At 44.3% G+C, this 27496-nt stretch overlaps 1 protein-coding gene across 2 annotated transcripts in view; it reads right to left on the reverse strand.

Annotated features, from left to right (window-relative positions):
* Nucleotides 1-4855: 4855 nt before the first annotated feature.
* LOC138947537 (uncharacterized) overlaps nucleotides 4856-27496 on the reverse strand; it is a 37939-nt gene continuing 15298 nt past the window's right edge. The window contains exons 4-5 of one of the 2 annotated variants that reach the window (XM_070319030.1): nucleotides 15069-15123; nucleotides 14509-14602 (exon numbers count right to left, since the gene is read on the reverse strand). In XM_070319030.1, coding sequence (XP_070175131.1) covers nucleotides 14587-14602; nucleotides 15069-15123 — 71 coding nt within the window. In that variant the 3' untranslated portion in view covers nucleotides 14509-14586. Of the gene's footprint in view, nucleotides 6332-14508; nucleotides 14603-15068; nucleotides 15124-27496 lie in introns of those variants that run through there. The other variant, XR_011449699.1, reaches the window with a different exon arrangement.

The raw sequence follows: 27496 nt of genomic DNA on the forward strand, positions 1-27496 counted from the left end.
GTTCCGTTTCATTCTGTGAGTTCGACAGCTACTTGACTAAATGTTGTATTTTCGCCTTACGCGACTTGTTTTTTCTTTTGTACATTCTCAGCAGAATTCTTTTAGTTCAACCCAATGTACTGCCCAGATAACATCTTGTTTACTGTCGGCGTTGTTTTCATGCATTGTACCACGTTCTATGATGTTTTGGATACATAAATAACAAGTCGCGTGAAGCGAAATTATAAAAAACGCTGGCGCTGGACCCGAGTACTCTTCAGACTGGCTCGCTCCCCCAGTATGAAAGTTTTTGTCTTGTGCACGTGGATTAAAGAAAAATAATTTTTTTTAAATTTATTTTACTCAATGAAAAACATTATTAGAGTAAAATAAAACATTAAAACGTTAATAATAAACAATAGTAAACAAGAATTAAAAAGAAAACCACAAAAAAACATAGACCACACATGCCAGGAATCGAACCCGGATCACTTTGGCCATAGGCGGACGTGCTACGACAACTTTACTAGAGGTGTGCGTTTGAATCACTGTGTCCCTGTCGCTCTCTCTCGTGCTCTCTGTCTCTCTTTCAGTCTCACCGAGACAAAACACTGCATTGTAGTTTCTTTGCCGAGACCAAATCCCCACCCGCTGCTGCGCTGGCTTGCTTGCAAATCGTCTCGCATGCGATACGCATGCTTTTCTCGTGATCGGCGGTTCTTTTTGGCGAACTGCCTCGGGTTCAAGTTTAGGTCGCTCCAGGAGAAAAATTCCTGTGGATGTTGGCCTTTAAGTTCCTTTAACGATCCAAGCGTTCCGTTACCTATGGGTTGAGGTTCCATTACCGTTCACTCTGATCGGGAGGGGAACGGCTAAAAATTTGAACATGCAGCCCAAACTTGACACAGCCGTCCCTACCGACCCTACCGTTCAAAGCAGTTCCGTTGACGATCAGTTACGTTCATTGCTGTTCTGTCCCGATCACAGAGATATTCTATATCTCTGTGGTCCTGATCGCTCCCGTGCCCACACCGTTCCTTGGTCGGTACGGGAACGGGACCTAGAACGGTTGTGTGGAAAGGGGGTATAAGACTCGACCACTTGGCTTATGGTGGAGACAGCTGGAAGATCTCTGGATATAATTGAAGAGGAGTGGTCTTCCTTTTAGAAAATGTGTACTCTGCCTTGCAGATTACAAATTTGTGCTGTCGGGGCTGGGTAAAGGGAGTAGAGGGGTGGGGGGTGGGTAAGCGAGGGGTAAGAGAGACGAAAGAGAAAACTGGACAGGGAAAAGTCACTGCCTGAAGTATTCAATAAAGCCACACACACACAAAGAAATTACCACATATGCAGGTTTTCAATTTATATTTTTGCAAAGTATCTGCACAAGCATGTGTGCCTCTGTGAGTATGTTCGTGGCTGCTTTCATGGGGTGCCTGTATCCTCAGGAATTTGAGGATTTCTTTTATCTCTCTTTTTCTGACACCGTTGATTTAACGTCATTTTTACAGGACAGTTTTTTTCCTTTCAGTTATAAGTTGTAGTAGTTTGACCTTATTGTTTTAGGACAAGTAGAGCTCGTTCACCAGTAGCAAAGACTCACTCAGTCCGTCAGTGTGCCTGAGTGTGTGTGATGGGGAAGGGGGGGGGGGGGCTCTCCCGTGACCGGCCACCTGCAATGTACGGAAAGGTTTGCACAGGCCCAAGGGTGTCCGTTCATGAGAGGGACTGCTGTAACAGCAAAACTAGTGTGAAACATAAGTAATCAATTTATCCACTTGACTATATTCACAACAGGGACCTATCACTCTTCTTTGCATGTTTTTATGTCAACGGATTTTCAAATACTCTGCAACACATGTAACCCAAATTCAACATGTGCCCGTACAATCCCTACCGCTTCTTTTATGAAAACATTTCTTCGGCCATGTTGATTTTAATCAACCAATTTTCTGGTTTTCTCTCTGTAATTGTAATAAGTCCTGTTGACGTTCATTCTTTCTATTAGTTATTTTTTTATTCTTTCGTTTTGCCATAGCCGTGTTCAACAGGGACCTATATTTAGATCTATGTGTTCAACAAGTGTTGTTTTGTCTTTATCTCACTGGCACACGTGACCTGTAGGCTGTTTGGTAGTCAGTAAGCTTATGTGCTCGCCACTCCTGGACAAGCCGGCTTTACTTAGTCCATCGGAAATATGACTTTGGTGGCAGCGGTGGGACAGACCCCCCTATGCATACGCAAAATTACTGTGTCACTGTGTGTGTGGTGTGCCTCGTTATATGACACACACACACACACACACACACACACCATGATCCTCGTTTCGATTCCCGATCTATGTTAAAACATTTAGTCAAACATTGACTAACTGTAAAAAACGGTGAAAAACGGTACCGACAAATGTGTTTTGGTATTTTGTAATAAAACATTTACAAAAAAAGAGGTTGTGAGACAGTGTAGCGCGACAATAGCTGCTGCTACCTTTCCACTGAGAGGAAGCAAATCGAGTTTCTCAGCAATATGATACTTACGTATGTAATGATTATATATATATATATATATATATATATATATATGTGTGTGTGTGTGTGGATGTGTGTGTGTTTGTTTATTTGTGTGTGTGTGTGTGTGTGTGTGTGTGTGTGTGTGTGTGTGTGTTTGTGCAACTCAACAGTTCTTCTTCGTCGCGAACCTGGACGAGAACGCCGTGCAAAAAGCTCTGCTAGATGGGATGGACGCAGTGGGTGGTCCTGGCAATAACGTCCTCAATTTTCAAGTCTTCGCCTTCGTAAAATTGAATAGCGACATCACCAAAATCGCGACGTCATTTTTGCTTGAACATCATTCTGCTCGTCTTTTTTGCTTTATTGTAAAATGCTAGCACAAAAACTTTGTGTATTTTGTCAGATTTGTTGCAGTGAGTCAATCATATTTTTGTTGCAGCGTTTTTGTGCCTCCCGTTGATCACGGCCGGTTTCGTGTGTGACTGTTATTTTGGTTTCGTCCACGTGTTATTTGCGTGACGTACGTGTGCTCGACGAAGCATCGTAGTTTGTTATGTTTTCTGGACGCACGAAGGTCACAGGACTTGAGTAACGCTCACCTTGTATTTTTGACCAACTTGGTATAGTTTTAGTTACCACGTGTTGAGCGGCTATGACTTGCTCTTTTCCGCAGTTATGAACAGGCGACCCTGTTTTGGCTTATCATGATCCGTGCAGTCCATGTTATCAGGTATCAGGCGTAGTTTGGGGTGTATTTATTTCGGTATGTTGTCTATATCTTTTTGCCATAACGTTTTCGAACCTGTTATAGCAGCGTTGTTTGGGTGTGTTCAAATGTTAGTTTTGAGTAGTTTTCGGGTTTTAGCCTCATTAACATATCAAGTCGATGTTGAGGATAAACTGTCCTTTTTACGTTAGTACGTCTCTGGGTCTGGAGAGAGGAGGTCGCCTTTTTTGTTTGTAGCAAACCCGCTGTGTTTATACTTGTGATTTCCACGGATTTGTGTGTTCATGAGGAACAGTTCCTGCCTGATGGCGCAAAGGTAAAAATATTGTTTTTGTTAGTTAAGACTTGTTGTTTTCTAATGTTTGTCTGTTTTGTTTGTCTCAGTTTTCGATAGTTTAGTGCGTAGTAGTTTTGGCAGGTGTTGTTATTTTTCTCCTTTGAATGTCAACAGTTTTAGGAAGGTATTATTTATGTCTTTTTCGATAATCGTGTTCTAAACGGGTTTGTTATTGTCGCAGTTGTATGTTTCTTTACTTAACAATTTTGGAGACTATGGCGTTAATCCTTAAGGGTTGTCGGCCATTTTTGTATGTTATTAAATGTTCGTAGATTATTTCATAGTTTTCAGGTGAATGTTAGTTGAATTGTGGTTTATGTATTCTATCGTACTGTTAATTGATACTGTATTATTGTAAGTATTGGTATTATATTCTGTGACTTATATGTGGTTTTTGTGTGTGTATTTGCAGTTTTTTACCGAAACGAATTTAAGTTCATAGAAATGGTGGCTGGATAGTTAGCTGAAATAAACAACCATAAATCTTCTTATTCTTTCGAGTTATTCCTTTGTACCTCCTGCAAGCGAGTCTGTGACGTAGGTTCTGCCTTCCTTAAGATACATGTGCACTCACAGTTTTAATGAAATTTGAAACGACACTGTAGACATTGCTATTGTTTTTTGGTGTGGGTACATTGAGCTTCTTTGTTTCGATGGTTTTTTTATTGTCAAGTTGTGCAAAAGAATATAAATATAAGAGAAGATGTGTTGTTGATTAATGCAAACGAATGAACTTACACAAAAAAAGAAAAAAACAGTTTAATGTTTGCCTCCCTTCAGACTACTTCTCTACCTCTGGATATGTATTTCTGTCTGTCTGTGTCTGTCTGTCTATGTCTTTTTATTTTTCTTTGCGTGTCGGTTGTCTGTGTGTGTGTGTTTCTCTCTCTCTCGCTCTCTCTCTCTCTCTCAAAGACCTTTTTTTATTAAAATGTTGTCATTGTCCCTGGACGAATTTACATGTAAAGTGTGACTAGTATCTGCCTTGTAGCCTTTTGGTAATCGCTACACACACAAACACACACACGCATACACACACATAGTCATACACACACGCACACACACCATCACCATCACACACACACACACACACACACACACACACACACAAACACACACACACACGGGAAAACACAATTGAGGCGTTTCGTGAATCTTTCACATACTCTTGGAAGAAACGGGTCAAAAGCACAAACTTTGACATTTTTTCTGTACAATTTTGATGACACACCAAACAAGCAAGGAACTAATAGAAATGGCGATGGATAATAAGATAGTTCTAATAACAGATAAGACAGTCAAGACTTTGCGTTAGTGAATTTATTTGCTGTTAAAATAAACAAATAGACAGTTTCAGTTTCATTGCCTCCATTGCCAGATCAGATTTAGAATTACAACAAAATAAAGCAGAGCGCTAGAATTACGATCTGAAGAAACAAAGGGAGGTAAGCACTCTAAATATAGACATGAGGATGAGAGTCGCTTGTTCATATCAATGCTTGTTACTTTCTCAGGCGCTAGGATAGTGGTTCCACATAACTCTTACTCTCTTTGCACATGTCAAATAAAACAAGTCGCGTAAGGCGAAAATACAACATTTAGTCAAGCTGTCGAACTCACTGAATGAAACTGGACGCAATGCAATTTTTCAGCAAGACCGTATACTCGTAGCATCGTCAGTCCACCGCTCATGGCAAAGGCAGTGATTGAAATTGACAAGAAGAGCGGGGTGGTAGTTGCGCTGAGAAGGATAGCACGCTTTTCTGTACCTCTCTTCGTTTTAACTTTCTGAGCGTGTTTTTAATCCAAACATATCATATCTATATGTTTTTGGAATCAGGAACCGACAAGGAATAAGATGAAAATATTTTTAAATTGATTTCGAAAATTTAATTTTGATCATAATTTTTATAATTATTATTTTAAATGTTCAGAGCTTGTTTGTAATCCAAATATAACATATTTATATGTTTTTGGAATCAGAAAATGATGAAGAATAAGATGAACGTAAATTTGGATCGTTTTAGAAAAAAAATTTTTTTTTTACAATTTTCAGATTTTTAATGACCAAAGTCATTATTTCATTTTTAAGCCACCAAGCTGAAATGCAATACCGAAGTCCGTCCTTCGTCGAAGATTGCTTGGCCACAATTTCAATCAATTTGATTGAAAAATGTGGGCGTGACAGTGGCGCCTCAACTTTTACAAAAAGCCAGATATGACGTCATCAAAGATATTTATCAAAAAAAGGAAAAAAACCGTCCGGGGATATTATTCCCAGGAACTCTCATGTCAAATTTCATAAAGATCGGTCCTGTAGTTTGGTCTGAATCGCTCTACACGCACGCACGCACGCACACACACACGCACACACATACACCACGACCCTCGTTTCGATTCCCCCTCTATGTTAAAACATTTAGTCAAAACTTGACTAAATGTAAAAAGTAGGCTGTGACGTCCCTTTGTTTCCAAGAAATAAAGTTTAGAGTTTGTTGATTAGAGTGCCCGAAAAGATCACTGGAACAGGATCATTAACGACCAAATACAATTCGCCATTTGGCCACACAGTTACAGCCTTTCCTTGGTCTAGCTTCACAATGGCGGCAGATGACCACGGTTTGGCGCTGGTCAAAGTAAGGGGTGTTGGTATATCGTTGACTCCCAGGCTCACTGGATAGTAGTCTGCTTTTCCTTCAATCCGGCCGATGTCTATGTTGAAAAGGTAGGTCCCCGCCACAGGCACGACGAAAGTGCTGGTGTCTTTGTTGAAGCCTTGACCTTTATTGGTTTAAACAAGAAAAAATTATATGCAATAGCCAACTTGCACAATACCCCGCTTGAATAGCTCTCCGGTGCGAAAGATAAGGAAGGTTCACTTCCCTGCGGGCACATTTTTTGCTCTCAAGAGTTATCGTTCCTTCCATACACTACAATCACTGATCTAAGCAATGGCTACCGAACAGCATAATTTTCATGGGATTGCAAGTACCAAAGTTGCAAAAATACCTCAAAGAAAGAAAATACAATATTCAGGATACAAGAAACCGAAGCTGATAAAGTTATTGAACAGACAACGGAGTACAGGTGTAGGATCCGGTCCGGTCCCCCCTCTGAAGTAGTCCCCCGGGGGACCAATTCGTGGCAAAAACTGCTCTATAATGGTCCCCCCTTAGACATCCAGCCTCGTTTTTCTTGTTACAATGTTAGTAATGTTACCAGCAATTTTAGAGAAAAGAAAGGAAAGAATCAGAGACTGGTTTCATTTCTTCTTATCAGTATTTATACATTATTATTCGTTTTATTTCATGTGATTTTTCTTTTGAACGGCATTATAAATCAGATCTATTTTATTTTCTGCAAAATATAGTCAAACAAAGAGATTGCTGTCTGTGCACTACATAATACCGGACGAAGATATAGATTGAAAATGGCTTGAATGCCTAAGAAAAACGAGGCTGGATGTCTAAGGGGGGGCCATTATAGAGCAGTTTTTGCCACGAATTGGTCCCCCGGGGGACTACTTCAGAGGGGGGACCGGACCGGATCCTACACCGGGATGGCACGTCATTTTGACGTCGAAGAGAATTCAGCCATCGCTTCACAAGCGCTGGTGTTCTCTGGCTTGTGTTAAAAAAAAACTCGATCGCCTTTCCTTTGTGTACGGGCCATGCTTGGGTACTTTGAACGAACTTTAGGATTATTCTTGCGGCTAACATTGCTGCAGCCCACTCCTGCACAGTTCAAATTCACCATTTTCAAGGCTATGTGTCAGCACTGAAACGCAACCTCTCACAGGGCTATCAAAACATGCCCGCAGTTTGAGGCAGATCTCGCAAGACCACGCAAGGTATTGCAGATTTATCGCGCGACTTCGCGGCGCTGGCCGATAGGGCAAGTCGCCTATTGAAACATGATACAAAGATAACATGGAAAACGAGCTACACTCCAAACATCACTTGTGTCAAGTATGATAAACATCACTTGTGAATACCCAGTTCAAATCTGAACAGTGGAATACCCCTCTTAATACAGACCTCCAAACTCTTAAGAAAATGAGGTCTTAAAGAAGACCGGCACGGTTGGCCTAGTGGTAAGGCGTCCGCCCCGTGATCGGGAGGTCGTGGGTTCGAACCCCGGCCGGGTCATACCTAAGACTTTAAAATTGGCAATCTAGTGGCTGCTCCGCCTGGCGTCTGGCATTATGGGGTTAGTGCTAGGACTTGTTGGTCCGGTGTCAGAATACTGTGTCTGGGTGAGACATGAAGCCTGTGCTGCGACTTCTGTCTTGTGTGTGGCGCACGTTATATGTCAAAGTAGCACCGCCCTGATATGGCCCTTCGTGGTCGGCTGGGCGTTAAGCAAACAAACAAACAAAGGTCTTAAAGAGAATGAGCTTCATTTACTGATGTAATAAAGTCAGAAATTGAAAAGCGCTTTGAGGCGCTATATAAATAAAGAGAATAATGAAATAAAATAATAAAGATAAGAAGAGGAAGTCATACATTGGGGAAGTGTTAAAGAAAGGTCCTGCTGTCGGCTCATTAAGGGAGGTAAGCATTTCAACCCAGGAACTCGAAGGCGGTGCTCACTTCCCCTGGTTATTTTCAACCTTTAGCTCAATCGACCCATAAGTACCACAGATATAATCGAGTCAGACAAACAGACACGAGGTAAAGCGAACGTTTGAATGATGTGCCCTAGACAGATGGAAAAGGACGCAGTCATGATGTCGGACATAATAATACTAATATACTATAGAACGTTCGGAATCAGAATCAAAAGTAAGAATAAGACAAAACGAGCAGGTAAAATAAAGAGGGGGGGGGGGGGTGTGTCATGATGTCATGCTGTCCATGCACTCATAAATACTGAAACGGGTCCGTTCAAGTTTAGAACTTTAATTTCAACTCATCAGGATTCTAACATGTCTTCTAGCCGCCATGTGCTAGCTCCCAGAGAGTGCTGGGCGGAAACACGTGACACGTGAATAGAACAAACGTATTGTAGTCTCGGCGAGACATGTATGATACCATGACATCCCCCTTTCTTTAAATGGACACTTTTCTTTTTAAGTTGAATATTTTTACTTTAATTAAGTTGAACATTTCTAACGACAGAAATTAAAAGTATTTCTTGTTATGTAAGCAAGTTCCTTTTGCGTGCACTTAACTACACAATGACTCAAACGGGGCACTGAGTCTCTCATCAGTGTCTCTGACTTAAAACTTAAACAAAAGCACCACGACTTCACACCAAAGTGAATGTGACTAGAAGTGACTACGCTGACTCTTTCACGTAGTATGGAAACAAATGTTTTCACTGAAACCGTAGTGGAAGTTTGACTTCCCTGCCACTCCTGGTACGAACAGGAGAAGTTTCAACATCTGGAGGATCTGGCAGTTCAAGTTCTTCAACAGTCTCTGCGCCGCCAGAATCACTTGCCGCAGGAGATTTTGGAACAGTTTCATCTCGAATCTGCACCTCTTCGCCTGTTGGAGCCCGACGAAGGTGTCGTCTGTTCCGTCTCAGTCTACCTGTCGGTGTTTGAACCACGTACGATCTAGTGGCACACTGCTCAACTACACGTCCGGACTGTCGCCATCCGTCTTCGCCGTCGATCTTTATTTTGACAGTCTCACCCGGCTCGAGGGTGGGAAGAGACTGGACACCATGTCTACGGTCATAGTTCTCTTTTTGTTGCTGCTTTGCTTGTCTGTCCCGTTCTTTGAAATCCTTCGCCACAGGTGTTTGGGGTATGAGGGTTTTGGGGAGACTTGGGAGACGAGTTCTAAGCTGTCGCCCAAACGCCAACTCGGCTGGGCTTGCACCAAGTGATGGGATTAGCAACATCGCTTTGTTTGAAGATTGTTTTGGACGTCTGCACAGATCGTTCCGCCTCACCATTGCTCTGGGGATGCTTGTCACGTGCGTGAAGCCCCACGAGTGTCTGAAGTCTTGAAACTTTTCCAACGTGAATTGGGTACCATTGTCCGACACCACAATTTCTGGAACGCCGTGTCTGGAGAACAAGTCTTTCAGCTTGCCGATCACTTCTTCAGCTGTTTCCCTGGACAGCTGCTCAATCTCAATGAAGCGAGAGTAGTAGTCTACGTATGACAGGTAGTTATCTCCCCTGAATGCAAGTAGATCTACCCCTACTTTCTGAAATGGGTACTCAGGTAACTTTGAAGTAATCAAAGGTTCCTTTCGCTGTGTTGGTTTGCTTTCTAAGCAATGTCTACACCTCCCCACCATTTCCTTGATTTCCTGACCCATGCCTGACCACCAAACACACTGGTTTGCCCTTTCTCTGCATTTTTGAATGCCCTGATGCCCGTCATGAATTTTTCCCAGAATATCTTTTCTGTGGGAGAATGGGATTACTATCCTTGACCCTCTGACTAGTAATCCATCATGATCGCTCAGTTCATCTTTGACACTGTAAAACTCACGAGCCGCAAGTTTCACGTCTTCTTTGTATTGCGGCCAGCCCGATCGCGTGTACTCTAACGCTGTTTGAAGCGTAACATCTTCTTGTGTTGCTTTTCTGAGAGCTTCTAGCTTTTCATCTGAGACCGACCACGATGCGCGAACAGCGTCTACATGTACTTGAACATCTGTTTCAAGTGTGTTCTGTTCTGGACTCTCTGTCTCTGCCAGTGGAGATCTGGACAGAGCATCGGCGACAACCAGATTTTTCCCTGGTTCATATTCCGCGACAACGTTGTGACGCATCAGTCGCATCAACATACGCTGACACCGCAAAGGAGTGTCTGTGAGATCCTTTTTGTTAATCAGCGGAACCAAAGGTCTGTGATCTGTAATCAGCTTGAATTCCGGTAACCCTGTAAGATACCTTTGAAATATTTCGCACGCGTAGACCCCAGCAAGACATTCTTTTTCGATCTGCGCGTATTTGCATTCTGCTGATGTGAGTGTTCGCGAACAAAACGCGACAGGTTTGAGTTCGCCTTCATACACTTGGTATAGGACTCCGCCTAAGCCATAGCTGCTTGCATCTGAACACACGACTGTTTCGCGACCTAACTCGTAGAACGCCAGCGTTGGTGCGTCTGTGATACTCTTTTTCACCTGCTCGAACGCCTGTCGCTGTTCACTATCCCAGATCCACTGTGTATCTTTGTGAAGAAGCGCGTTCAGTGGCTTAAGTATGTCCGCGAGGTTTGGAATGAACCGACCGAGGTAGTTAACCATCCCGAGAAACCGACGCAACTCGCTCACGTCTTGAGGCTCTGTCATCTCTATGATAGCCTTGACCTTTGACAGATCAGGTTGAATGCCGTCTTGGCTGATCGTGTGACCCAGAAAGTCAAGCTTCGTTTTCCGAAACTCGCACTTTTCTTTGTTCAGTTTGAGCGCCGCCTGTCTTACGCGCTCTAGAACCTGCCTGAGACGTTCATCATGCTCTGCCTCAGAGTCGCCACTGACAACGACATCATCCATGAAGCAAACGACTCCTTCTATGCCTTGAAGCATGTCTTCCATGGTTCTTTGGAAGATTTCGGGTGCGAGTGAAATCCCGAACGGCAACCGTTTGAAGTAAAACCTTCCAAATGGCGTCATGAACGTTGTCAGTTTTGCTGACTCTTCCTGCAGAGAAATTTGCCAGAAACCGGAAGTCGCATCGAGTTTTGTAAAAACTTTCGCCCCTGCGAGTTTGTGTGTCATGTCTTCCAACGTTGGAAGTGTGTAGCGCTCCCGCTTGACCGACCGATTCAAACGTTTCAAATCAATACAGATGCGAACGTTTCCATTCTTTTTCAATACTAGGGAGATTTAATAAACGAAACGTCGGGACGTTTCGTTTTGAAGTTGTGGTAAACGTCATCATTTCGGGGGTCTCTCGCTGGAAAGGTGAAGGTCAACTGAAACGGAACGTGGAACGTCAAAACGCAGTCACGTTTTCCACCCCCAAAAAACGAACAATATTTCGTCAACTTTTGTGAGTATTTTTGCACACTAACAGTTTTATTTGTTGGCCATTTTATGCATTGCTAGATTCATCAACCCTTTCACAGTCTTTCAGCGCTGAGAATGTGTTCATTGGAGGTAGACAACTGTTGTGAACTGAAATATTTTGAAGGGTGCTGATCCTGGTACATTTATCCAACTTCATGGTGAGAAAGCAAATGGCGAAGCAGAAGTAGGTCATCGCATCGAATTTTTATTCTGGCTTCGTATGTGATTTTGTATAAACAAAGTCTGTGTGATTTATTTGGACTGAAAATAATCAAAGTATGCCCGATTCTGGACCACCTCCTAGGGTTTTTTTTCCATTCTGATCGAGGACAGACGTGATAATTTCACTTGAAGATTTATCGCCCTTCCTTCATTCCGAAACGAAACGTGAATACATCTAAATCTTGTCTGCGGCCTATGCCGTCTCGTTTCACGTTCCGTTTCGCGGGGTGACTCATTCACCAAACGAAACGAGCTGCAAAACGAAACGTGCTGTCTTTTGAATCTCCCTACTGGTACGATCGGCGCACACCAGTCTGTCGGTTCGGTGACCTTTTCTATGATGCCATCCGAAAGCATGCGTTGAAGTTCTCTCTCAACTTTTGGTAACAACGGAATCGGAACGCGTCTCGGAACTGAAATGCTGTACGGTTCTGCGTCTTCATTCCGAACGATCTTGATTGGATCACATTTGACTGGGACGCCTATGTCCCCAAATGCTAAGTTGTTCATTTCATCTAGCCTCTTAACTAGACCTAGCTTCAAAGCTGTGCTCCTGCTGAGGAGACTATCTGTTTCCCCTCTCAAAACGTAAACTCTGAAGGTTGTACGCTTTCCCTTAAAGCTTGTTTGCGCTACAAACTGACCCATGTTCTCAACAGGACCTCCCGGGGACTCTAGTTTGGCATGACTAGTGTGAAGTTTGGGTCTTGGACTCATCTTTTTGAACTCAGATTCCGAAATGACAGATACATCAGCCCCTGTGTCTATTTTGAAATTGACCACCCTATTTCCTATGCTAAGGGAAACTCTCCATGGTGGTTCGTTTTCTGTGGTTTCTAGACTACCCAAAAAGAACTTCTCGCCCTGTTCAGAGTTAGTGAGATTGTCCAGTGTTTGCTTGGACCGGCACACAGACTGAAAATGGTTAGATTTACCACAGGCTCGACATGTTTTCCCCATTGCTGGACAGACTGTACCTCTTTCGTGTGGACTGTTACCACACTTGTAGCACGAACGTTGGCCTGACTGTCTGCCACCGCGCTGACTTAAGCTGCCGCCGCGATGACCAGAGGAACCTTGAGCGCCGCCTCGATGACCATGGTTACGGCCTCTTCCTCTCTGGAAACTGCTGCCGCCAACACTGGATTTGTTGACTTCGTCCACGTTGCTGCCAACGCCACGCTGCGCTGCCATCTGTGCCTTTACTTGCTCGTGCTGGCGAGCCATCGTCCCTGCCTTGTCCAAATCTAGATCTGGTTCGAGCTGAAGCTTTTGAGACAAGTTCTGATCTGTAACACCTAAGACAACTCTGTCTCGTATGGTGTTATCCCTGTCAGTGAACTCGGTGAATTCTGCTAGCTTGAATAGGTCACGAACATATTCTTCGATAGTTTCACCTTGTTGTTGGCTTCTCTGGTGGAACAACGCTCTCTCGTGAATGAGATTTCGTTTGGGGGTGAAGTGGGTGTCAAACCGTTGCGCCACAATGTCAAAACTTTTCTGTTGTTCTGCTGTTAGAGCAAATTGTTTAAAAATGCTCTCCGCTTGTGCCCCCATTGCGTAAATAAAACTGCTAACCTGTACATCTCCGTCCTCCTTGTTGAGTTTTGACGCGAGACGAAATCTAGCAAATCTCTCTCTCCACGCTTGCCACCCGGCTGGCTGTCGAAAGTCAAAACTTTCTGGTGGGTTTGAATCCTGGCATCTTGGTCTTTCTGTGATATGTCGCACGCTAATCACTCAAAGATTAATCCCGCCGCTGCCACCAAGTCATGATGTCATGCTGTCCATGCACTCATAGATACTGAAACGGGTCCGTTCAAGTTTAGAACTTTAATTTCAACTCATCAGGATTCTAACATGTCTTCCAGTCGCCATGTGCTAGCTCCCAGAGAGTGCTGGGCGGAAACACGTGACACGTGAATAGAACAAACGTATTGTAGTCTCGGCGAGCCATGTATGATACCAAGACAGGGGGGGGGGGGGGGGGCAGAAGAGCAGAGGCAGGCAGAAAGAGGAAAGTGGCTAGTGCATACGAAAGAGATCCGAGTCACACACACACATGCATCACACGTGCGCAGCCAGTCAACCACCGACTCAATAAGAATCTCGCATAATAAAGTTCCACAAACACAAATTGTAGTATAAGAGGAAATATTATTGTTCACTTATAAACATATTTCTAACACATATGCACACACACACATTTAAGTTAATGACCTGCTGGAGTAAATGGCTTATTTATCGAGCTAGGTAATAAGGGTAATACTCAAATAACCAACTGAGTCCAGCAGTAGACAGAAATCCCGACGATGTAGATGTAGACAATAGAATGACGATTGAATGACGGTAGTAAGACGACAGTTAAAGGTCAGGGGCGGACGAGGGGGGGGAGGGTTCTGGGGTTTCCGGAACCCCCCCTCCCCCCCAGCCAATAAATAAATAAAAAATGTTTTGCTTTTTTGGGTTTCAATTTTTGGGGTATTAATCAGTGACAAAATCTGCTGCCTGAAACTGGTAATGATCATCCTCAGAATGCACCAGATTGCACCATTTTGCATCCTTTTTTTCAAAATTTTACGGGGGGGGGGGGGCATGCCCCCGGACCCCCCTAGCAAGCTAGGCGCTTCGCGCCGTCGGCTCGGCGCTTTACACCTTCACACCCATATCTTCACAATATACTTTTGGAAACCCCCCCCCATAAAATGAACTGATCCGCCCCTGAAGGTGAAGCAGAAGACTGCGCAGACGTAGATGAAGATGTTGATGTAGGTGAAATGTCATCTTCCGGTTAAAGGTGACACCAGAACTTGGTTGTTTCAGTCTTCAGGTTAACGACAGCGCGACCTGAAATATGCGTAGAGTTAGTTTCATAGTCACTATCACGCTACCCTTTACCCGACCCGTCTTATGCCAATAACTCCAAAGCAGGATTATATGGACAATGGCAATACTGATTCACACACTCATATACCCAAATCACTCATGCTGGCAACCATTTAAACATATTCAAATTAGTGTTCAAACTAGCTATTAGCATCAATATATTAACAACACGATTTAACAATATTTCTTAGATATAATCATAACTATCATAGGCAAAGTACAACAAGTATACAATAGTAGAAACCCATTATACTGCACTTGCAGACAAGCAAACAAACAACAAACAAACAAACAACAAACAAACAAACGGCCGGTCGACTCGGACTCGACTCGGACGTATGCATATATATATATCAAAGTAACAAACTACATGTCCCTAAAGTTATTTCCTATAACTCCGATACATATATTACAAATAAAGACTCACCGCATCTCGGCCGCATGTACAAGACAAATCATTATGCCCTTCCCCAGTCCGATCTCTGAAACCGAACCTACAGCTGCTGTAGCTGGATTCGCTGCTTGGAACGCAAGCCTTCTCCGAATGAAGTATCATTCCCCAGTTTCTAAATTCATACATCAAATGAACACAGTTCACAAACATTTTAACGTAAATTACGAAAAGCACAAGAAAAACCATATGGCGCACCACCAGGCAGTAACGCCCAAACACCAAACACAGGCGCTTTCTGTCGGTCTTTTCTACATACAACAGGCGCTTGTGACACACACCCCTACTCAGACTGAACTAAGTATTAGTTTCATGTCCATCATCTTGAACAATGCGACTGTTTGGAGTACAAACGGTAGATAGATCCGGAACTCAGATGACAGGACGTCGACTTAACATCTGCCGAAAAGTCTGGTATGCTTCCTCACAGCGGTCTGTCCACTCCACTCTGTTGGACAATCGATGAGTGATATTTTCCCAAGCGAAACTTTATGTATTTTTCCTCTTGGCAAAGCTCTTTGACATGCATCACATGATTGTACGTAACGACGGATGTCCCCGCCCATTCTTGGCCAGTAGAAAGACTGCCTTAGTCGATCTTTAGTTTTCTTTGTCCCCAAATGGCCAGCCATCGGAACATCGTGCGAGAGACTGAGGACTCCGGCTCTCAGAGATTCGGGAATCACCACCTGGCTATACGTTCCGTCAGTCGTGATGAAACGTCTCTGCAGAATTCATCGCTTCCAAATAAACTGAACTTGTCCACGTTTTCCGCAGGGAGCAGGATCACTACCGTGTGCTAGTTCTCTCATCCGTGACAAAGTTGGGCCCTGGTTCTGAAGTTTGATCAAATCTTCCCGCGTCACATCTCCAAGACCAGAATCTGTCATTTTCAAACTTTTGGGTGCTTCTTTGTCTCTCGAGTGTTGGGACCTGGTAACGACTGCTGTCTTCAGTGGCTGTGCTTCCGCCTTGTACACAGGTACTTCGAGAGTTTCTCCACCTGGCCGGATGATCCTGTTTCCAATCAATACGGGGTAAGTCAGTTGATCGGCAACAATGGCAACAGCTTCTCCTGAGAAAAAAGGTGACTCGAGATGAATAACAGTGGTGAAACACTTTTGTTCAACATTCCCCGCCGCAAGTCGGATAGTTTGTCCTTCCCGCATGAGATCGCAGTCCTTGACCAAAGTCGAGTCGATCACCAGTCCATCTGCTCCTGTGTCGCGTAAAGCCGAGACTTGGGCTCCGTTTACCGTCACAGTACACAGGGGAGTGTAAGACAGTTTCCCACAAGGACCGCAAAGGGCAGGCAACTCCTTCATGGTTGAATTCGATTCTGGAGTCGTCACAGATCTCACATTCGTAGAACGTGCAGGATGCGGACAATTCCTTCGCTTATGTCCTTCCTGGCCGTAGTTGAAACATTTTCCCCTTTGACCTTCAGGGTTAGAGTAGATCGGTGGTGCGTTCTTCTTCGGGCTGTCTGAGTTCTTGTTTCCCCAAGCTCGACCAGTCACAGTGACTGGGTTTTTCCTTGCTCTCTTCGACGCGGCATAACATTCTGCCAACTCTGCGGTGGCTTGCAAATTAGCCGGGTTATTCTGACGAATAAATTCTCCCAAATCACCTGAGATTCTATCCATGAGATGTTCTGTAAGTATGAGATCCCTCAAGTCTTCATATGTTTCAGCTTTCTTGGCGCTCTTCCGCCAGCGTTCAAACCATATGCGTAGTCTGGTCGCATATTGGTTGAAGGTTTCTGCTTCGTTCTTAGTAGCTTGACGAACCTTCGATCGGTATGCATCCGCCGTCCATCTAAACGAGTACCTAAGCGCGCTCCCCACGCTGTTGCTCGATTCCACCCGCTAAGTGTGGCAGCACGTTCAAAGCGTCCAAAAAGGTGTCAAGTTCCTCTTTGGTTTCATCGAATTTGTCTATTTTTAGCCTAACAGGTTGGATGGCGGGATCGTGGCCAATAGGAGCAGGGGCAGCTGCAACAGTCCACGTTATTTCTAGTTCAGCTACAAGTTTAGCTTCTTCGAGTTCATAGAGTCGCTGGCGTCGTCTTTGTTCCTCCTCCTCTCGTTCCTGTTTCCTCCTGGCTTCTTCCTCTTCTCGTTCCTGTTTTCTCCTGGCTTCTTCCTCTTCTCGTTCCTGTTTCCTCCTGGCTTCTTCCTCTTCTCGTTCCTGTTTCCTCCTGGCTTCTTCCTCTTCTCGTTCCTGTTTCCTCCTGGCTTCTTCCTCTTCTCGTTCCTGTTTTCTCCTGGCTTCTTCCCGTCTTATCTTGGCTTCTTCTTGTCTCAGCCTGGCTTCTTCCTCTTCTCGTTTCTGTTTCCTCCTGGCTTCTTCCTGTCTCATCCTGGCTTCTTCCTCTGTCAGCTTCTGTTCAGCTAACTGCTTCCGAATCTGAACTTGACTCAGCTGTTCTTCCTGCACATAACGAGCCAACGAACTGCCCGAACGAATCCCAAGAGCGCGTCCCTTGGCGGCAAGAAGTTCATGTTCAGAGTCCAGATTAGTGACATCGATACCCACTTCAGCAGAATGTACTTGATCGCCGCGACCAGGAGTAGTAAGACTAGACAAAGCAGCATTTCTAGGAGTACCAATTGTTCTGGCTGGAGTAGACATGATGAAGTCAGACCAACACGCCTTGCTTAAAGAACCTCTTAACTTTGAAAACACCAGTAGCAATCATGAAATATCAACACCAATCCAAAATCGCCAAACTGCTAGTGCAGCTTTACAAAGAAACTTTGAAAAAGAGATACTTCAAATTGTAAACATTTTATCAGAATTACAACGTAACTCACATACACATATCAATACACATTTATGTAAGTACAACACAACACATTACAACACAGAACTTATTTAGCAAAATTCTAAGGTGACCTTGAACTTATAAATCCCGGACGAGCCCCCATTTGTCACACACACACATGCATCACACACGTGCGCAGCCAGTCAACCACCGACTCAATAAGAATCTCGCATAATAAAGTTCCACAAACACAAATCCAAAATTTTATGAATAAATTTTCATTTAATTAATATACTTACCCAACTCACAAATAGCAATTAACTCTAGTTCAGTGCTGGTAACGCTGTACGCGTCCCTTTGGTAACAAGGGAGACCACTCTAAAAAAGAAAGTGATCAACCCCACAATGCCAGACCATTGCTAGTCTGACTTCCGTATGCGTGCGCATATGCCGCCATCTTATCATTCACAACGAAGCCCAACTCACTCTTTTTTAGACCCCAGTACCAACCACAGCGGGGAGGTGGGAGGGAATAAACGTTGTGAGTTGGGTAAGTATATTAATTAAATGAAAATTTATTCATAAAATGTTGGATTAAATTACATATCCAACTCACAAATAGCAGATTGCTACTATAGGTGGCGGGTATATAGTAAAATTATGAAATTAGGACCTATCCTGCGGATACCATAACAGGTAACGCGGAACTGCCGTCCTGTCTCAAGACGTCTCTGAGGTAGAAGTTAATAAAAACCTCGGCAGACCACCAGTAAGCCGACTCCAGTACTTCAGCCAAACAGGCCCGACTGGAGGACTGTCAAAGAGGAGGCCCATGCCCTTGCCTCTTACGTTCTAGCTACAGTGAGAGGCAAAACTGCCCTAACATCTCCAGACTGTGTTTGTCACCAGGTAAACACCTGTCTGATCAAAATGGAGACTCACTTGATTAACGTTACTTTAGCAATATCCTAGCTGTGTTAAGTGATATCATAAAAGCTTCTGACTTTCCGACCAATTGCTGACTCCGTGACAGGTACCTTCTGAGCGTCCTCACGGGACAAATAATCACATCAAGCTCCCCAGGAGCAAGAATCCAGTGAAGCAGTCCATCCAGGTAAGGTTGACTTCAAAAAGTCATACCCCTACCAGAGTAGATAGACCTCTACCTACCCTCCTTAATTCAGTGTTTAACGTCGTTTTCAACCGTTCCATGTTAAATCACGACGGAGATAAAAGATAAGGCAAATGCCCTTTGATTCAATGATCTAATAAGATCTGTGAAAGTCAGAAACATTTTCGAAACTTGAAATATTAAAATGACTAAACCTGACTCAAAAGGAGCTAAAATCTTGCTTCATAAAATGCAATTGGAAGCTGGTTTTCCCCGTTTTCGGCATAAATGCCTAGGTTAAATCACGACGAAGATGAAAGATAACGCAAGTGACCTTTGATTCAATGATCTAACAAGATCCATGCAAGTCGGAAAAATCTTCGAAAACCGAAAAGTTTAATTGACTAAACGTGACTCTAAAGGAGCCAAACTCTTGCTTCATGAATTGAAAATGCAATTTGAAGCTTGTTTCCCATTTTTCGCTTAAAAGCCAGAAAATGTCAAAGAAACCCACAAGTCACAAATCAGTCTTTCTTGAAAAAGCTGTCTATATTAAAAATAGCCAGAAAGTACGCTTGCTCCCACTTCTCACAGAAGCTACAAGAGTAAGCTTGGCCGTTTTCCGTGTAGATCCGCCAGGCTAGTCTTGATACGTGTTAAAGCAACGCTGCACCAAGCCGTAACAATGTGACAGAAATTACATAAAGTCTTAAAAATAAGACATGTAAGAAAAAACGGAAACCCAGAATAGGTGGATCGCCACCTGCATTAAACGGAGAGAAGAGGAGTTCTTTCCGTAAGAAATAAGCGCTTTGTACCAAGCCAGTCTAAGTGACAAGTGAACAAACACGCCAAAACCCCTATAAAGACTCTGAACCAAATCCAGAGTTGAGGCGGAAACCCCTAATTATCTCAAGGATACCCTTACAGTAGACATCTGTGTAATTCGAATGTGAGAAAGCAAAAAACGCCTTCTTGCCAGCCTTAAGAGGTCTGGAACCAAGATTGGAAAGACCCGTACTGTGCGACCAACAGGTCGCCAAAACGATCTATGAGAAAGACCCTGTGAAAGCGAGGGTATAGAGACAAAAGCTAAAGATAAAAGTAGCTAACAGCCAGCCTGAAGCTTTTCGTTTGGAAACAAACAACAGCCAAGGCTTTCCTTTTACCGTGAGCGTCTCTTTGATAGATAAAAGCCCGAGTGCATAGAAGCGGCCTCAAAAAGAGACCTTTCAAACAAGAAAGAGATTAAAGTCTAGCCAAAAGTTTAATACTTTAACAGCAGAGGCTTACACTCAGGTAAAAAAACAGGCAAAGTTACATCCTTTGTATCTGCGTCCTGTTGGACCACAAATATATTCAGTTAGAACGTAACCGCCCAGGCGAGAGAATAAAAGCAAGTTTTGTTCAAACGAGTCAATCATAAAAAAACCGAAGCCACAATCTACCAGAACTAGGAGATCTTGATCTTACAGACAGTTTCTCCTAGCTATCAAAATCCAGATGGATGTTTGCCAAACCCGCGGGCGGTTCCGTAGAACGAAAACAGAGAACCTAAGTTCTTAAGCTTGGAGTTAACCGAAGCCTACAGAAAGCGCTCCTTGAGGGACACGCTACTTAAGCGTAAGACACAAGCTAAAGCAACACCGCCGCAGGTATAAAGTCGAACGTTGTCCACAAAGGTAGTGGTGACAAAGAAGACTCGCTTGTGAAAACGTCCACAAGTACAAAAAGACCCCGCCAGAGGATCTAAGAACTTAACACTCAAAGATTCTCCTCAGAAGGCTCAATTCAACTACAAAATGCCGCGAACAGCGACACATCTGAAGTATGAGCCTCCCCTTGTTCAATAGCATCATAAAGATCATCGAAATGATGAGAACCAGTCACCAATCCCGATAAGGCAATACTTGCCAAAAATCGGAAAAGTTTTGAAAATTTTCAAACCCCGGAACTCCATGACCAGATACTCCATCCACCTGTCTCCTTCCAGCTAGAAGACTGGAAGAGGAAGTGGATACAGCCTGTATAACAGCAAAGGAACCGCAGTAACGGAACCGAAAGCCAAAGGCTGAAAAGCACCGACTACCAACACCACAGTGTTAACGGTAGAAGGCTATCCCATCCTGTACCGGAAGACACAGCCGCAAAAGCGAATGCGACACCGGCCGTGGATTAGTAAACATCAGAACCAACCGGTTGCATAGAAATACACCGGACGATCCCGTTGTACCCCAAACCCTTTCAGCTGCGAGCGCCACTGCACTTGCTAATTTGAAAAGGAACCTAAATTCAATGCTTTTCAGTAATACAGAAGCACCTTCATCTGAACAGCCGTCAAGCACAACCGTGCAATCCGGAAGCTGACTCCCTGTTTGACTGAATTGTCCAACAAAGAACCAGCCCTACTGCTCACTTCCTGCCCCCCGGGAGGAAACGGAAGTCAAACTTCAAGACATTTGCCAACTTCAGGGCAATGAACGACGATTCCCGGCCGCGGAAGTGAACTTAACGTTCCTCCGAACTCCGGAAGTCGTCGAACAAAGAGAGAGGTGGAGGAAGTAAAAATTCCTCTCAGCCACCCCTTCCTGTCAAACTTAAATGCCGTTTTCCACCGCCCACGTCACTGCGCTGGACAACTTGAACGGCAAGTTAAGCTGGGTGACATCCACCACCGTGGACGCACCCCATAAGCCTCTCCTTCCTGTTCGGTATCAAAGTTAGGAAGGTAACCCCCAGAGAGACTCGCATGGTCAACCCAAGAATCACCCAGCCCAACAACTTCCTGCCCCCAGGGCGGAAGTTTTGCGAACATACACCACTTTCACCGGAGAACCCGGCTACACGCGGCCATTTGCCAACTCCAGGGCAATGGACAACGATTCCCGGAAGCTGAAGTGAACATCCTGTTCCTCCGAACTTCCGGAAGTCGGAACCGGATAGAGGTGGAGTAAGTTACACTTTGCTCTCAACCACCCCTTCCGGTCAAAACTTAAATGCCGTTTTCCGCCGCCCACGTCATTGCGCTGGACAACTTGAACGGCAAGTTAAGCTGGGTGTCGTCCAACCCCGTGGACCCACCCTCAAATGGAAATACCCTCGTTATCCTCTCCTTCATGCTCGCAATCGCAATCAGGAAGGTGACCCCCGGAAAGACGTTCCAAGTCGATCCTAGAATCACCAACTTCCACAATACCTAAATGCCGTTTTACGCTGCCCACGCCACTGCCCTGGACAACTTGAAAGGCAAGTAAGCTGGGTGTCGTCCACCACCGTGGACGCACCCTCGTTAACCATCCTGCTCGCCATCGTAGTCAGGTAGGTGAACCCCAGAGAGACTCGCGTGGTCAGCTCCGGAGACACCATCAACTTCCTGCCCCCAGGGCGGAAGAGGACGAAGATGCTCCCCGAAATTATCATAAAGAGTGGGTCGGAGCCCGACATCCTTTCGCTGCTCATCGAGACTTTCAAGGCTATTGTAGCGCTTTACTGCCTCCTGAGCTCGCACACCGCTTTCGCTAGAGGACCTAGCTACTTGCGGTGGAGACATAACTTTGTCCAGAGTTGGCACGTTGAGCAGAGACACCCAGTGAACCCCACCGTCCTGTAAGGCGTGGACATCAGCCCGAGTAACGGTAGCTGAAGCCAGAGCGGAAGTAGAATTGGCAGCTGAAGGAGACGGCCGGATCTTGGCTAGAAAGAAAACATCTGAAACACCGGAAGGGAGCGAACGCAGTTCCTCCCGAGTAGAAGACAATTCTGACGCTAAAGTTGAAACCTGCGCGCTAAGTGTCAGTAACAATGAGGCCACGTCAGTGGCCACTAAACCCGGACAAAAAGGCGTTCCAGATTCAGTAGGAGCTACACCCGAAAGACTAACTCTGTCTGACGATAACGTAGCTTGACCGGAGGCTAAATGTTAATCAGCCAAAGTCGAAACCCGCGAACTAATTGTCAGTAACAACGAACGCAATGTCGGAGGGCAAAACACCTGAACCACCACATGCCCCCGACACAACAACATCTTTGTCACCGCAAGTGACCTTGTCCCCTTAGCGGACAAAATGGCGGTCGACGGCTTGTCGACCAAAACAACAAAACATTTGTCTGTTCCCGGTTCTGAGAGTGAAATGGCGGTTAGTCCGGCACTCTTACTCTTACTAGACGAGGAATCTTTCTTAGTAGGAGACGCTGCAGCAGTAGCCTGTCTCAAACCAAGTATATACTTGGCGTTCTCCGCCATGACAAAAACGAACTCACGAAAAAAAATTCTTACTAGAAAATTTCTTACAAGTTCGCAAAAGCGCGACAAAATTGTCACCCAAGTTTTCATAAAACAGGCAAGGTCTCACCCAAACAGCAAAGGTGTAGGTAAAGCTCAGCGGCAGACCAAGGGGCGAAGCCAAAGTCCAAAGACTAAGAAACAAGGCTGAAAACTGCCGGAGCGTACTTGATAAGCGACCAGTCTTGTTGAACGCTGAGTTGTGAATGATAACATACAACAAGCGCGGGTCAACTTTATGTGCAGACCCAGAGACGGAAGCCATGTCCCGCCCCCGTGTCACCACAATGGCACGTAAAAGACCTTGGTCATTATGCCATAAGTGCAGGTGGCTGAATACACCCAAACACGCAGGCACTTGTGTCACGATTAGGTGACTTGGATCAAGAAAGTGTCACTCGGTGGGGTGCCTTCTCTTGGTCAATTGCGATAGAAAGCGCCTGTGCGTTCTGTCAACGGTTGTGGGTTTTGCCGACAGCGCAGAACGAACACGGATATTTGTGTGTTGCACGGATTTCACGGGGGTGATTTCTGCTACCGAGGCAGAATTGTGGATAACTGAACTGGGGTATGTGACAGGGTGAGTCACGTGATTTTGTCAAGGTTGTCTGCCTGAGACATGTTAACTGGACACTCGAAATTCAGCAGCGAGGAAGAAGGGTTGGTGTCAGAATTCTCCTACAAGTTTGATGGTTTTTCAACACGTTTAAATACTTTACTGGGTATCAACGTGCTATGCTACTTGCTAGTGAGGCTAGATAGGAACTCCATAGGACAGACCACCTGCTTCTTGGACACATGCTGGCTGACAGACGGGTCGTCAAATTCTCTTCGCTGTGCGGGAAGGTATTTTGCCCGCAGAAAGGAGTCAGCAAGAGGTTGAATGGGACATCGCTGTTGACGAACAGGTGCCATTCAAAGGAGGAAGCAGTTTTCGCTTCAAGTAGAGAGCTACCTACATAGGCTTGTGAGGTAATAAATAATTATTTAACGCTGTTGACGAGTCTGTGTTTGTGGAATGAAATACTCTCTGTTGTTCTTTCCAGGTTAGCGCATAATTTGCTCTTTGTGACGCTAAAATACTAATCTGTATATGGTTTTTGCAGATATGGAGAGAAGGAAGGAAAATAGCTGATTTGTTGTTGTAAAAGTCCGTTTGTGCAGGCCCACGTGCTCGATGAAATATGTCAGGGTGACATGTTTAAAGGTGGAGGTTGTTGGGTAGCTTGACATGTTTAGTGCACCGAGGCTTTTTGTTGCAGCCTTTCTTCATTTCTATCTTCCGTTGCTGTTGTCTGCGGGACGCTACATCAAGATCGTCCGCGGAGTGATGTAACCGGCTAACCACGCTAACCAGCGACTGGGTGTAGCGCCTGATGTCTCCACAGTTCCCTGCTTCGTCACCACGCTAACCAGCACTTCATTCGACGGAGCAGTTGTGGAGACTAAAGATTAATTACAGGCCGTCCACTCAGTGGCAGAAGAAAAAGCTAAGTGCACCATGTCTTTGCACCCTGTTTACTACCGTTGTCATCCTTTCTATTTATGATTACATTCGAGCGGTGACAACGTGGGGTGTGTGACACCTGCATAAGTTAGCACTTTTAGGCAGATCAGCTATATTTTCCTAACTTTACACGGGATCAGCGTGTTCCTATAATTTTCTATATTCTAACTGGCATTTTGTCAGTGGCCATTGGTTTTACGTTTTGAACGTAAAAGAACATATTTTGAGTGAAGTCTCGAGGGAGGTGGCGGGTTATTACATAAACAGGCGTCTGGAACTTATACTTTTGTTGTTTCTATTTAATTGTATGACTGCGGATCAGATGGATCCGCTACAGTTTGCCTACAGAGCACGCAGAGGCACAGACGACGCTACCATTCTGATCGCTCACAGCATCCTTGAACATCTAGAGAAGCCCAACACCTCAGCTAGAGTGTTATATGTGGATTTTAGTTCCGCGTTTAATACAGTCAAGCCTAGCCTCATGTACGACAAGCTGAACGCTCTGTCAGTCAGTCCACAGATCATCAAGTGGATTATCGACTTCCTGGTGGGTCGATCTCAGTACGTGGCAGTAGACGGGGTCATCTCAGACAGCCTCGAGATCAGTACAGGGAGTCCACAAGGCTGCTGTTTGTCTCCGACAATCTTCACCCTGTACACCAACGACTGTAGAGCCACCAATGGCAAACTTTCGAAGTTTGCTGATGACTCAGCTCTGGTAGGCCTGATACAGAATGATGATGACACAGTGTACAAACAGGAGGTGGACAAACTAGTAGAGTGGTGTGACCAGAACAGCCTAGACCTCAATGTGGGCAAAACAAAAGAGATGATCACAGACTTTAGGAGAGGGGAAAAGGAAACAGAGCCACTAGTGATAGGGGGGAAAGAGGTAGAACAAGTACAAGAGTACAAATACTTGGGCTGCATCATCAGTTCAGATCTCTCGTGGTCAAAACACATAGCCAAGGTAGTTAGCAAGTGCAATTCAAGATTGTACTTTCTGAGGAAACTCAAGCAGTTCAAGGTCTGCCCTGAAATACTGGCAATGTTCTACAGAGCCAGCATTGAAAGTGTTTTGACCTTCAACCTCATGGTATGGTACTATGGGGCTACTGTAGAGGACAAGAGCCATCTGGCAAGAGTGATCAGACAGGCAGAAAAGGTGGTTGGGGTTCAGTTCCCAAGCTTGGATGAACTGGTGCATAAGAGAACAGCCACAAAAGCACGAAAGGTCGTTGAAGATGAATCGCACCCCCTGCATGATCAGTTTGCACTCATGCCATCTAGGCGTAGATACAGAGCTGCAAAGTGTAGAACCTCTCGCATGCGGAAGTCGTTTATTCCATCCGCCATCTCAGTTCTCAATGATACCACTTAGTGCATGCATGTGAAACTGAAAAATGTACAATGGTGTTTTCCTCAGAGCTAGCTAGGAATGCATTGTACTCTAATGTTGTCATGTTATTGTTGTGTTTTTATCTTCATGTTTTAAAATTATCTCCACAACTTATAAAGTATACTTTTACACTAGAATTATGTTTAAACAAATTAAGTATGTATGTTTAATATTATTCTTATGAAGTTTTTTTACAACTATTTAGAATAGAACAGGATGGATGTTTTGAATGTCAATCACTGGGAGCAGTCAGAAGAGTAAGAATTTTGTTTTGTTCTCACTATCATTTGCTTATGAAGATCATGATGTTGTTCTATTGCTTAGTCAGTCCTAGAAATAATGTCCTAGACCTGTCTTACCTTGCTGTTATCAGTATTTTTGCCCTCTTTCATTACGATGCTATGGTATTTCTGTGGGTCTCCACATGTGTTTGTTTATAAGGCGGAAGTGACCTCCCCTTGTACACAATAGGCCCTCAGAGGAAGCCTACGGACAGACTAGAATAGAACATGCACATAACACAGAATGTCTGCACAGCACACACACACACACAGCAATACAGCACACCGTCCTGTACCTCCTTCTGCCCTGCCGAAGTCGGGGTATCCTTTTTAATCCACCGAACAATTAATATCCACAGCCATGTGTGTCTCCTGCCTCCGAACACACACGCTACAGAGCTCGACTCGATGTGCGCAGTTTCGTATAAAAATTATTTTCCAAATTTCTCCACTGTGTTTTATAAAATAATCATATTATGAAAGCACATACATTCTTATCTTAGTTGTTATGTATTCATTGTTAGTAAACATCGGCATTATTCATGTTTTACTTTAAACGCAATCAGTGTTATTTATAGATCACAGGCACCTGATGTAAGTAGGTCACACACGTGTAAATGTTGTGCCCAGTCCTTGTTTTTGTTTCTGTTATTATTTTAGTTAGCAGGTCTAGTTGAGCACGTATTAAGTATCATGTACCCACTACTAGTCATTGTGCATTTTAGTTAATGGACTGATGATGTCATTTGTATGGAGTCGACGCACGTGCGAGGATATGTATGTGAGGGAGGGGGGGGGGGGCGCGGGAGATGGAAGCTTGCTGTATGTTATGTAATGTATATATTGTGTGTGATACGTGGAAATGTGATACTATTTATTTGCATGTATGATACAGGTACAAATGTGATAATTGTAGGCTTATACTAGTGATTACTGTGTGTGATACATGTAGTGTGATATGAATGCTGTTTTTATATGTTATACTCTTACTTTCTCCCAAGCGCAAGACAAATTCTTCTATGAAAATTGAAGCCAATAAAATTTGAGTTGGGGG

Source organism: Littorina saxatilis, linkage group LG14 (genome assembly GCF_037325665.1).
Source record: "Littorina saxatilis isolate snail1 linkage group LG14, US_GU_Lsax_2.0, whole genome shotgun sequence".
Classification (NCBI taxonomy): Eukaryota; Metazoa; Mollusca; class Gastropoda; order Littorinimorpha; family Littorinidae; genus Littorina; species Littorina saxatilis.